This window comes from Colletotrichum siamense, assembly GCF_013390195.1.
Source record: "Colletotrichum siamense strain Cg363 chromosome Unknown KSG_Cg363_contig01, whole genome shotgun sequence".
Taxonomy (NCBI): Eukaryota; Fungi; Ascomycota; class Sordariomycetes; order Glomerellales; family Glomerellaceae; genus Colletotrichum; species Colletotrichum siamense.
This window is the reverse complement of record NW_023501014.1, coordinates 2858278-2870701: the sequence shown is the minus strand read 5'-3', so window position 1 is coordinate 2870701 and position 12424 is coordinate 2858278. Positions and strand designations below refer to the sequence as shown.

At 55.2% G+C, this 12424-nt stretch overlaps 4 protein-coding genes across 4 annotated transcripts; 2 read left to right on the top strand and 2 right to left on the bottom strand.

The window, feature by feature from the left end:
* Positions 1-841: 841 nt before the first annotated feature.
* On the bottom strand, positions 842-3278 carry vtc4 (Vacuolar transporter chaperone 4; the record flags this gene model as incomplete). The annotated part of the gene is made up of 3 exons (XM_036632585.1): positions 842-1123; positions 1177-2775; positions 2829-3278. The coding sequence occupies 3 exons, from the start codon at positions 3276-3278 to the stop codon at positions 842-844; spliced, it is 2331 nt and encodes a 776-aa protein (XP_036502131.1).
* A 934-nt stretch (positions 3279-4212) lies between these two features.
* On the top strand, positions 4213-5524 carry RMT2 (Protein arginine N-methyltransferase 2; the record flags this gene model as incomplete). The annotated part of the gene is made up of 2 exons (XM_036632584.1): positions 4213-5437; positions 5490-5524. The coding sequence occupies 2 exons, from the start codon at positions 4213-4215 to the stop codon at positions 5522-5524; spliced, it is 1260 nt and encodes a 419-aa protein (XP_036502130.1).
* Positions 5525-5675: 151 nt separating this feature from the next.
* hxkA-0 (Hexokinase) lies at positions 5676-7349 on the bottom strand (the record flags this gene model as incomplete). Its single annotated transcript, XM_036632583.1, has 5 exons — positions 5676-6099; positions 6151-6605; positions 6658-7068; positions 7129-7154; positions 7211-7349. The coding sequence occupies 5 exons, from the start codon at positions 7347-7349 to the stop codon at positions 5676-5678; spliced, it is 1455 nt and encodes a 484-aa protein (XP_036502129.1).
* Positions 7350-9699: 2350 nt separating this feature from the next.
* Positions 9700-11281, top strand: OST1 (Dolichyl-diphosphooligosaccharide--protein glycosyltransferase subunit 1; the record flags this gene model as incomplete). Its single annotated transcript, XM_036632582.1, has 3 exons — positions 9700-10043; positions 10098-10949; positions 11002-11281. The coding sequence occupies 3 exons, from the start codon at positions 9700-9702 to the stop codon at positions 11279-11281; spliced, it is 1476 nt and encodes a 491-aa protein (XP_036502136.1).
* Between the last annotated feature and the right edge of the window lie 1143 nt (positions 11282-12424).

The window sequence follows — 12424 nt, the reverse complement described above, 5'->3', positions numbered from 1 at the left end:
GTTGGAAGCTGAGAACTCCAACGGTTGAGCGGGGGCTGACACGGCCACAAGTTCGGAAAGATGAACGACACGAAGATACATATGGAGTGGACTAAACGGTCTAAATCCATCGGCCCTGCGATATCGTCCAGCCAAAGAGGGGCTAGGTAGCCAGCAAGTAAGACATACCCACCGCCCCTAGGGAGGCAAATGGAAGCTGCGAAGCTGCCTTGAGCCGCCTGCACCTCCATGCGTCTCGATCTCCACCAGCCGTTGTCAACAACCTGAGATGTTGGGGTTGTGGGGCGGTGTTCCCATCTGAGCTACAAAAGAACGACTATACTGAGCAGGGTATTTTCCCACAGCACACCAATGGGTGAAAAAGGATTGGGTTAGGTAGACAAACAAGGTTGCATGTCATTCGTAACGTCGGATTCGAGCTACCAGAAGCTTGGGTTGCTCACGTCAGCTTGGAATGTCGAATCCTACGGGGCGCGACAGCAGAGCTCAAAACGGCAAGAAGTGCTGGCAAGAACGTATGTCATTGGAGCGATGAGACCTCGCAGGATTGGAAGCAAAGCGCGCATCTGCGCAAGCTTTACATGTCAACGCATAAGCTTGGGGAGAGGGCAACGCGACCATTCGGTTGGCGACTTATATTGAACCATTTGATCCGTCCATTTTTGTCTACTTTCTCTTCTTAGGTACAGATATATCCAATACTCATTGATATGGCACCAAAATGCATCACAACAAACGAAACAGGGTTGACAAAACCACCAATGCTGATCGACCATAGAGCACTCGCTTCATACTACAAGATACAAGGAAACTATTTTCCGGGGGATAAAAACACAAAGCCTCACCAGTACTGACGTTCTCTACCCTCAAAAGCAAAGTTGAGTACCACGGCGATGAACAACGCACCGCAAAGCGCGCTGGGACCCCAGCGGTCGTAGAATTTGGCCGCTCTCCTGGTACGGATTGCCTGGCTTCTGTACAGGTAGATTGCGACAGAGTAGCAGAGCGACAGAATGGCCAGCAAAGTGAAGACTCCGGCCACGATGAACGAGGCACTGGTAGGCTTGGAGCCGAAGTTGAGCAGCGTGACGGCGACAGTGCCGACGTAGATTGAGAATTCGAGCTAGATGATCAAGTCAGCAGCATTTCTGATGTCAGATTCTTATGGCAACTTACCCAGCCTAGGAAGGTCCTTTCAGCTGCGAAGTAGACCTTGGGCTCAACGCGGACGGGGACGTAAATTTTCTTGCCCTTGGGCGCCTTGAACCTCTTAGTCTGAACAGGGCCGGTGCCGAAAAGCTGCGTGGTTGCCTCTCGCCTAGGAATCACTGAGCCACGGGGATGGGGCACAGCCCATTTCAACACATCGACAGCACCCTGCCCGAAAGCGCGGGCCTTCGTTGATGCCAAAGCCGAATAGTAAGTCCAGCCGCCAACTCTGCGCGCCTCCTCCAGAACTTCGTCCGCATCGTACTCCTCGTCCGAGTCGTACAAGAAGTCTTCGCCTTCGAGGGCATCGGTCGTTTGGTCTTCGATATCGGCCGCACCATTCCTCGCAGCTCCTTGGCGACTGGACTCTCCGTTCGTGGTACCGTTGTTGCTGAGTATCAAAGCTCCCTCCTCGTCATCAGAGTCAAGGTCATCATCCTCGTCATCTGATGTTGTAGCCGTCGCCGACTGGTTTGGTCTGTGGATACCAAAGTCGTGTGTAGCCGGCTTTCTGATATCGACATCCATCTGCGGCATCCAGAAGGGAAGCAGATTGATGCGATCAGGGAATAGGCAAGCAACTCCATGGATGAACTTGGAAAACTTGGGCACGGCCTCCACAAGATGGCTGGAGATCAGCTGACGCACCCATTCCGGAGGCTCCTGACCAAGCTGCGTCTGCAGCTTGACTTCGAGGACCGCATACGGGAAGCGCACAATGTCGCTTGGCGGAAGCTGCGAGAAGGGGTAATCAATACCAATATCCATGCGCCTCCAGTTGTCGCCGGAGCGATTGACGCCGTCGAGGTTGTCTTCCCGAACCATGGTGAGTTCAGTGTCCAGAGAGATACGGACACGAGCATCGGCGGGGAGCTGGAAGGCTGTGCGGTTGTAGAAGGATCGGCACACGGGCTTGTAACCCTTCTTGAGAACAGAGTATTGGACTTCCGCAGCGAGCCTCTCGTCCTCGGCAATCTGCTTCTCAGGCTTCTTGCCCTCCTTGCGCGCCTTCTCGAAGAGAGCTGCCGGCAGAAGCTCACCTCGCATGTACGAGTTGACGTTCTTCTCCTTAAGAGAGAAACGCGCCTTGACGGATTTCTCTCCTGTCCAGTCCTCACGATGGGTCTTGCGCTCAACAAAGATGTTCTCGCTCTGCATCCCACCGTACCATCTCAAACGGATAGCCTCGGCTCCCTCCGTCTTTTTCAGACGGCCCTCGTACAGGTCCCAGGCACTCGGGTTGTCGTAGTAAATGGATGTAATTGCCGAGTCCTGCGTCTCGAATTCCTTGCTGGCGTTGAAAACCAGGACGGGCAAGTGCTTCAGGATGATGAGCTTCAACTCGGTCACGTTGTCGGGGTGGACCCAGTATTTCGTCGTGTTACGAACGAAGCTTCCCTGAGAGCCACCAGCGGCGCTGTCACCCTTGACCGGGTTTCCTCTCGTCCTCACCAAGTCGTACAGCTTCGACAGCTTCACTACGGAGGCATCGTAGTTCTCCTTGTAGAAAGGCTTCGCCTTCAGTCGGGTGTCGAAAACGGGCTTGAGGTGCCAGCCAGTCATTTTCTGCGTCGCATTAGCCCAACATCCTGTTGCCAGAAGTCACGGCATAAACTTACGTCGTGCTTCTTGATAATCTTATAAAACCCAGTATAGTTGAGCTGGACAAACTTGGCAAGATCATGCACATCGGCAATAATGTCGCTCAAGTCCTCCTCCAAGAGCATGAACTCCTCTTCGCTGGGGCCATCCTCGCGAGGGCCGCGCTCGATGAGACGATTGACGACGCCTCTAACCTCGCGCTCGCTCACGGCGATGCGCCTCGAAATCTCCATGGCCTTCACCTGCTGCTTGGTGTGCACCTTGTCAAGCTCGGCCTCGAGCTTCTTCACAAAGCGACCCTCATCCTCCTCGGACCACTCGCGCTTGATGCCCTTGCCTTTGCCATTGTCGGTCGAGATGACGGGGCCGGTGGCTGTTTTGAGGTCGGCCTTGAGGGCATCGTAGTCGATGTAGTACCACTGGTACTCGCGAATAATGCTCGAACGGAGCTGCTCGCCGAACTTCATGACGACGATTCCAGGACGGGCGCGCCAGGGTTCGCTGGGTGCTAGACTCGGTCGCCAAGTTCGTTCCTGTGTCTTCAGGTCGTGGACAATTAGCATGAGGAATTGTCGCGCCGAAAGGAGACCATTTTCAGAGACTAGGGACTTAAAAGTCTGTTGTCGGTGAAAGCCTTCCAACCGAACCAAGGATGGTGCCTTTTGCGTTTTGAGGCATAGATTGACCAAGGTTCCAGGGAAACCGTGGAGTCCACCGAAAGGGATACCTTTTCGTAATGGAGAGGGGGTCTCACCTATGCAGCTCTTTAGCCGTACAACCGGGGTGCCGGATGGCGCAGGAGTAAAATGTTCCAATAGTTGGTGCGAAAGATGCGCAAGTTGAGGAACGTTCGCCTGTCGCGGTCGGGTCGCCCAGGCAAAACAAATGGGAGGCGATGGAATGGAAGCGGCCGACGGTTTACGAGACAAGCTTCCGGCAGGGGGGATTGCCTGGCCTGCAGCAGAAGTGGCTCTGACGATGGAGCCCCAAACCCAGTAAAATGCAGCTTAGACGCGGCTAGCTCCAGGCCGTCTGGGCCCAGTACCCGCTGCTACCCAGAGCTCTTGGCAGGGGGCATTGGCCAATTGAGAACGGCAAAAGAGCACGTGCATCCCCGTACGTCACAGCGCCTTCAGTGCGAGGAAGGATTTTTTTTTTTTTTTTTTGGCCCATGGCGGGGTTGCAGCGGCGGGGGACCACCACCCGGGGCCGTCGAGAGAAAACTCGTTGCAAGGCTTGCTTTGCGCCGGCCGGCCTCCAAATTACCACGGACCGGTCCCCGCCGCACCGATCCCCGATCGAAGTCTTTTTTCAGACCCGAATCCTTCCTTCCGATCCCAGACACTCCGGATACGGACACCGCCCTTGGCTCACACCCAGTCAACCCCTTACCTCGCAACCATGGCGATCGACGACTCGTTGCAAGCGCGCATCACCACCGACTGTCCGGAGGAGACCCGACAAATCCTCCTCCACGCCTGGAGCCATGATGTTTCCGAGCTAAAGAAGCTCCTCGATGCCCCTGGCAAAGCAAGCGTGCAAGACCCCACGACCGGCGAGACACCTCTCCATGCCGCGATCCGCGCATGCGGACCTGCAAAGGAGGATGGTGATATCGAGGAGGCCAAGGAGACGGTCTACGAGCTCTTCCTTAAAGGCGCCATCTGGAACGACGTCGATGCCAACAACGAGACACCAGGCTGCCTTGCTCAGCGCCTCGGCCAAAGTGAGCTCTACAAGCTCTGCGTAGAGGCTGGCGTGCGCGCCGAGCTGCTGTTCGGCTTGCTGGACGGCTACGAGGAGTTGTGCTCTCAGATGGACGAAGACGAGGAGTTAGAGGTGATCGAGGAAGCCGAAGCCATGGAGGCTGACGTTCAAGATGGTGAAGAGGCCCCCGAGCTCGTCGAGGTGGAGAAGAAGTTCGTACCGCCGACGGTCGCCGACCCGGACGTCAAATCGGAAGAGTACCTCCGCTCAAATCTGACCTACTCAGACGGCAAGCTTGTCGATGACGGCGGCAACGGCGTCATGATGGCCTGGGAGACAGAAATTATGCGCAAGAGCGTCGACGCTGTCCTCCCTGGCCTGGCTGTTGGCAAGCGGATCCTCAACGTCGGCTTCGGTATGGGCATCATCGACGCCATGTTTGCCGAGACCAAGCCCTCCAGACACCATGTCATTGAGGCGCACCCCGAGGTGCTCGAGCACATCGACAAGCCCGACTCCAAATTCGGGGCAGCGTGGGAGGCGAGTGGACCCGGGGAGGGCGCATACAAGATCCACCGCGGACGCTGGCAGGATATCGTGCCCAAGCTACTGGAGGAGGGTGAAATTTACGATGCCATCTACTTCGACACTTTCGGCGAGGACTACGGCCAGCTGAAGATGTTCTTCACGGAGTACATACCTGGCTTGATGGACGAGGCAGGCCGTTTCAGCTTCTTTAACGGGCTTGGAGCTGACCGCAAGATATGCTACGATGTTTATACCAAGGTCGTGGAGATGCACATGGCCGATGCAGGCCTGGACATCGAATGGAATGAAATGGACGTCGACATGAAGGGTCTGGAAGAGGCAGGCAAGGGCGAGTGGGAAGGTGTGAAGCGCAGGTACTGGACTTTGGACAGTAAGTTAACCCCCGACTTTATCTCACTGGTCACGTACTAACACCACTTCAGAATTCCGACTGCCGACGTGCACATTCCTGGGTTAACTCCCAGATAGGGATACTGATTGTATGAGCTATCTAAAAGCTTTGGTAAACGTAACCATATGAGCCCGTCCAGATAGGAACCGAATCAGCAAAATCCCGTCTAATCCTGTAACCTTATCGCGTTCCTTTTTCATACCGCTCCATTGGGATTTTATTTAAAGTTCTCAGGGTGCAGAATGCCGGCCATGTTGCCTTGCTGAACGCGCTTCAGGGTCAGGGCGGCAATAAGAGCGGCACCAACACCGCTGCCGTCCTCTGCAGCGAGAATCTCGACGGGGTCCTCCTCCTTGGTGCTCTTCTTGGCGGGCCAGTCGAGGATCTCGCGGAGAGCTTGGGCGCCACGAGCCTTGAAGTGAGGGTACTTGTTGAATACCGAACCGTCAGCGCCAACGTGGCAGCTCTCATAGCCCTTCTTCATGCAAATGGCGGCGACACCGCAGGCAGAGAGGCGGGCAGCACGAGTGCCGATGAGCTCAGCAAGACGGCGGATGAGCTCCAGCTCGGGGCGAGTAGCCTTGAGGCCAAGCTTGGAGGCAAAAAGATCGCTGGTCTCTTGCAAGTTCTCGAATGGGTCGCTGTGACATGTTAGTTCTTACACGCACACAGGGTGCCAGATCGTTACGTACTCCTCGATGGCGGACAGGAAAGAAGAGTCCAGGGTGTAGGCCTTGCGGAGCTTGGCGATGTCCTGGTTCTCAAAGATGTGGATGGACTTGTTGTCATGGAGGTCAACAAGGACCAGGCGGAAGATCTCGCCGAGATAGAGGCCTGCGATCATCTTCTCGAAAGCTTGCTGGCCGGGACGAGGGGAGTCCTTATCGATGATGATATCGTAGGGGGTGCGAGGCAGGACCTGGTGCTCATTGTCAAAGGCACCCCACTCGCAGTTGATGGCCATGGGGGTGTCAGGGGGCAGGTTCATGTGGGCAAGCTTGGGAATAGAGCCGCAGTTCTCCATGTAGGCGGCGTTGCAACCAGTGCCGAAAATGCAGCCAATCTTCATCTTGGTGTCGGTGTAAGCCGAGGCAATCAGAGTACCGGTAGTATCGTTGATCAGAGCCGTGAGCTTGATAGGGACGTTCTAGGGACATGTTAGCACATGCGGCAAATCCAAGGACATTTCGCGCCCTTACTCTCTTAGCCAGGGCCTCCTCAAGGAAGGGGACCACATTATGTCCCTCAACACCGTCGATGTCGAAGCCCTTGGTCCAGCGCTGAAGGATACCCTCATCGATGTAGTTCTGGGTAGCAGGGTAGGAGAAAGTGAAACCGAGGGGAATCTTCTCGTCCTTGGGATGATCGGGGTGGTGAGTGTCGACGAATTGCAGCAAGCAGTCGGCGATGTACTCCCAAAGCTCATCAGACTTTCCGGTCTTGAGCTCCTCGGGCATGCGGTACTTAGACTGAATAATGTCGAACTCGGACTTCTGGTCGGTGAGGGTGATCTCGCAGACACGGAGGTTGGTGCCGCCCATGTCGAGAGCCAGGAAGGTGCCAGTCTCATAGCCATCTGGGAAGGACATAACCCAGGTCGGGTTCATGGGCTAGTACTGTAGTCAGAAAACCATGTAGAAGCTGGCTCAGTCCTTGTTGTCATGACTTACGATGCTACCGCCCTCGACACTCAGACCTATGTTCATATTAGCGGCTTTTCAGATGCCGACCTTATTAACAGTTGAGACTCACCCTTGTCAAGCTCCGAGATGAAGTGCTTGCTGATAGCCTTGAGCTTCTCAGTAGGCACCGTGAACTGCTGCTCAAGCTTCTGGACCTCCGCAAGAAGGTCCTTGGGCACATCGGCCATGGAGCCTAGAATTTCACTCATGGTTAGCGATCGCAGTAGAAAAATAGGCTCCTTGGTAAGAATTGCTTGCTTTTCCGTGAGGGATTGGGGTTAAAGATATCGGTATGGTGGTAGGAGCGCTCCCTTGTATGGGGCGCGATTGCCTTGTCGACCATGATGAAGGGTGAGAGGGATAAGACTAGACAAAGGTTGTGCTTGGAAACACCGCTCTCGAGCTATTTGCTCAGCCTCTGGGCACGCGACTTGTTTCGTGTGAGGGTATCACCAGTGATCGAGGAGTGAAAGCAGATGTGTAGATCTGAGCAACAAAGGGCAAACAGCAACAGACAAGCAGGGAGCGGTCAACACAAAGCAGCCAAGCAGACAGGAACGGCGCTTGCCAGCTTGTTATACCAACTGGCAGCTCTGGGGAAAGAAGAAAGCTGGGGTGAAGGTGGGGGAGTGTCTGATAAGTGAGACCGTGTCCCAGCTCAACGCTAAGTATTTGGGCACCTTTCCCAATGAAATAGGCATTGCTTGACAAGCTACCCCTTTGCCCTGGGGTATCTCCGTTGGAGTAGCTCAGCAGAGCAGCCCAGCCTTGTGGCGCACCGTGTACTCCGACACAGGAGGCGTGGGAAACGTCAAAGTGGCAGCCAGGAATGGCATTGGGTGATGATGTAGGTGTGTGCGGGATGGGGATAGGAGGATGAGGCGTTGAGGAGGCCGGGAGGGTGTGACGCCTGCATGAGTTGCGTGGTGTGGGAGCGGCACAATTGCCAGCACTTTCGATAGTAGGGTGTCTCGAGCATTGTCTCAATCAAAGACCAGGGTCCGATGGCTCCGTTCCCTTCATCTCGAATGTTCGGACAGTCGATCCGGGGAAAGCAATGGAAGAAATCGTGAGTTTGAACTTACCCTTTCTAGAGGGCGGGACCTTAGGACCAAGACCAACCATTTTGACCGGTAGCTCTGGAAGATGGCGGGGTAAAGATGGTGAGGGGTCGAATTTAGGTTGTAGGTAGTGAAAGAGGCAACGGGGATGTAGGTCGATTCAAATGTGAAGTGAAATGCTCGAGGACGACAAATCCGTGGTGTTGTTGTATAGGTGGGCGGTCAAGCAGCTTGTGGTGGTGAGAGATACCGACTGCTGTGACGTTGAGGAAAGGGCGAAGGTGCGTGGATCAGATGACTGAAGGTGAGAGGTCGGCCGTACGAATAGAGCTTCTTGAGTGGGCTCAGGAAGGTGCAGCGTGGAGGGGTCCTGCGCGGATTGGAAGCAAGGCGTCTCACAGGGGACCTTGACCAGACCTCATTTTTAGCACACACTGTAGGCTGCACGCTCCTGCACAATCTGTGGCCCCTGTCTTTCTTTTAGTCTTGGGCCGAGTCCTCATCCCCGAAACCGCTGAGGTAGAAAATCAGCACACCTTGAATCGCCAAAGCTGTGACTGAACGGGGCCAATTGGCAGCTTTCAGACATGCGATTTTTTTTTTCTCACTCATCGTCTGTCCCACTATTAGGTAGGTGCCGCGGAGCAGAGCCGTCAAGCCCCGTCCAGTGGTTATTACGAGATTTGCAGCGGCCTTACTCAGCTGGGATGCGCCCAGGAACGCCGTAGCGATAGCGGTCTGTTGTGGACCGGGTTGCTTTCTAGGGCTAAACTGAACTTAATTGTTCAGAGCCTTTGTTAGGTAGGGGTATGTTGAGCCTCCGAGACATGCTTCAACAAGGTCAATTATACGTGTTCGGAGGGCTTGAAGACTGGTGCCTATGCCCGGGTCAGATGGTATCTTGGATGAACTCCAGCATCTCCAGGATCTTGGATAGGGTGCCTGACACAACACCGATTCCAAACTCCGGAGCTCTCGGTGTGTGACGTGGAGCAAATCGCAGCTCAACCACAGCGCAGAGAGAAGCTGTTTGCCCCACCAATACCCGAAGCCAGTCGTCATTGGAAAAGCAGGTGCCCCGCAACGCCAAGCGAGAAGCAAGCTGGAAAGTGTCAGAAAATGTCGTTGAGGTGGACGGCCAAAGTGTGGCTGGAGCTATGCTCTCTAGCCTCAGATTAGAGACGCTGGCCGCGTGGCCTGCCCCGGGAAATGTGGCAGGTGCCAGAGGACGGGCCCGACCTGACTGGACCTGGCGGGAGGGACTGCCGGACTTGCATTGACCCGAGCCGGCGGTTCCCAGCTGGACTTGGCCCGTGCGCGCCGTCAAGCAACGTATCCGTAAGCTTTTGGCTGGGGGTAGCTGTCTCAGGAGCCAGATCATCAACTCGGCAATGGAGTGAAAGCCCCAATTGCGCCTCAACAACCGCTATTTTCCATTTCTGATTCTCACTGCCGGGAGCGCTCTGTAAATGAGCATCTCCCTCGACTTTTCCACATCATGAGAGCCTTCGCCATCGCCGCTGGGCTTCTGAGCCTGCTCTCCCCAGTTGTCGCAAGCTCCGCCGCGGCAGACAAGTCGGAAGTCAATCAGCCATCCACCTTCAAGCCGCCTCAGGTCTTCAAGAACGCCAATCTTGTACACATCATCTCCCTCGAGAAGAACTACGTCAAGGAGTCAATCAATGTCCTGATCGAGAACATTGACAAGCAACCCCAAGATGAATACTATCTGCCATTCACCCCCGACCAGATGTCGCGCGTTGGCGGCTTCGAGGCCAAGGATAGGAAGGACCCCGAAGCTGGACCCTTTGCTGTTGACGCTGTCGAGTTCGATCCTTCGAGGTCGGTACAATCCTGATTCTTCTCGTGCCCACCATTGTGCTGACAGCCTAGCAGCGAGATTCAGTACTACAAGATTAAGCTGCCCGCGCCCTTGAAGGCTGGCGGCCAGCAGACCCTGAGCATCTCCTACTACCTCCTCAAGGCCTACAAGCCCCTACCCGCCGCGATCGCCCAGGAGGAAAACCAGTTCCTCGCCTACGACTTTTCAGTGTACGCTCCCTCGGCCTACGTCACGACGAAGCAGAAGACCGAGCTCAAGTCACACTCGTCAAACATCCCCGATTACACCAAGCTCCCTGGCAGCGGTGACATCAAGGAGTTCCCTCAGAAGGCCGGCTCGAAGCTCACCTACGGCCCATTTGACGAGAAGCCCGCCGGTGCCGTCTCCAAGGCCCAAGTGCGATTCGAGTTCACCAAGCCCGTTACTCACGTCTCCAAGCTCGACCGTGACATCGAGGTCAGCCACTGGGGAGGAAACGTGGCTTTCGAGGAGAGATACGAGCTCTACCACCGCGGTGCGAACCTGTCCAAGCTCTTCAACCGTGTCAAGTGGCAGCAGTCGCAATACTTTAACCCCAACACCTACGCTCTGAAGGAGTTGCGCTTTCCCCTGAAGGTTGGCAGCGCCGACGCCTACTTCACCGATGCTATTGGCAACGTTTCGACGTCGAGATTCCGTAGCAACAAGCGCGAGGCTCTCTTAGAGATCAAGCCCCGCTACCCCGTGTTTGGTGGCTGGAAGTACCCCTTCACAATCGGCTGGAACTCTGATGCCAAGAACTTCGTCCGCACCGTTGAGGCCGGAAAGTACGTTGTCAATGTGCCTTTCCTCGAGGGACCTAAGCAGCCCGAGGGTATTGAGTACGGCCAGGTCAACCTGCGCATCCTTCTCCCCGAGGGAGCCACGTAAGTAACATGCTAATTTTCCTCTTGCGAGGGCCCGCTAACTTGCGAATAGGAACGTCAAGTTCTACACCAGCATTCCCCAGTCGGCCATCGCTGAATCGGCTGTTGGCGTCCATCAGACCTACCTCGACACCGTCGGTCGCACCTCTGTTACCCTCAAGGCTCAGAACCTTGTTGACGAGTTCCGAGACCGCGAGGTGATTGTCACATACGACTACTCGGTGGCTTCTGCTCTGCGGAAGCCTCTCATCGTCTTCGCCAGCATGGTGTTTGTCTTTGTTGCGGCTTGGGTTGTTGGTGGACTGAACCCTACGATCGCGAAGAAGAAGTAAAACAGACTATAGACCTCGGAGGCGGCTTTTCCTAGCATTTGTACATTATCATCAGACGGCATCTAAAAGCAGATGGAACGGATGGCTTTAGAGAATCATGATTGGACTGGCACACTGATCTTCGCGCTGAGAAACAGTTGACCGCTGTCATTTTGAACCTGTGTGGAAGGGTACCTTCTCCCTCAGCAAATATTACGGGTAGGGCCTACGCCTACAAGATTAGCTCTCGGAAGGTCTGTCGGGAAGATCTTCGAGAAGTCATCCCTGCTGCTTTTCCTACAAGCCGCCGGGGAGATGCAGGCTGACGTCGCGGGCTGACCAAGGTGTGTGCGGTGAAGACGGAGTGTGAGTGGATCGGCTGGGAAGATCAGATCTTAACTCTGCTATTAGCGATACAGAGGGCACTAGGAGGTCATCAATTAGACAGTCCCACCGATGGGATCGTCCACGGATTCATGTGGCAGGAAGTCCAGGCTCGTCTGCACTACACTGGGTTGGATCCGTCGAGGTTTTTGGTTGATTTCTTGGTTGATGTTTCTTGCTTTCACTGCAGGACGAGCTCGCAACGACTGTAACGGTAACGGTCACTGTTGCCGTTTCTGGGCGGCTTCCGTATTCACTCAACGACAGCCCGACTCTAGCCAGCTGAGAAAGTCAGGCCCTCAGAGGAAGCTTTGTTTGGTTTGAGGCCCTACACGATCTGTGACTCAAAACACCAAACTCTCTGCAACTTAGACCTCTCTCTTCTTTCCCCTGCCCTCGTCGATTCCAAAATAAAATCCAACTTCTGACCTTTTTTCGGGGACTCTTCTGCTAGGGCGACTCGGCGGGACGTCTCACGCGGATCAAACTCAGGTGGGGAGACCCTGGCTGCTGCACAGCGGTCTGGACTGGACTGCTGGTGAATGAGGCGGCGCCAGTTCTAAAAAGCAAGGATGGCAGGCCCAACACTCGATGGTCCCCCGCCGCCGTCGCTGCTGATGGCGGCGGAACGGAGCAAGGGTCAGAACCAGGGCAGCTGCGCCCAAGAACCTGGAAGCAAAGAGCAGCAGAGATGCGCTGAGCCACTTACCACAACTGCATAATACGTAAGGTTAGACGGCAAGGCCAGCCAACCAAGTTGGTTCCTTGTTCGCAGCACGC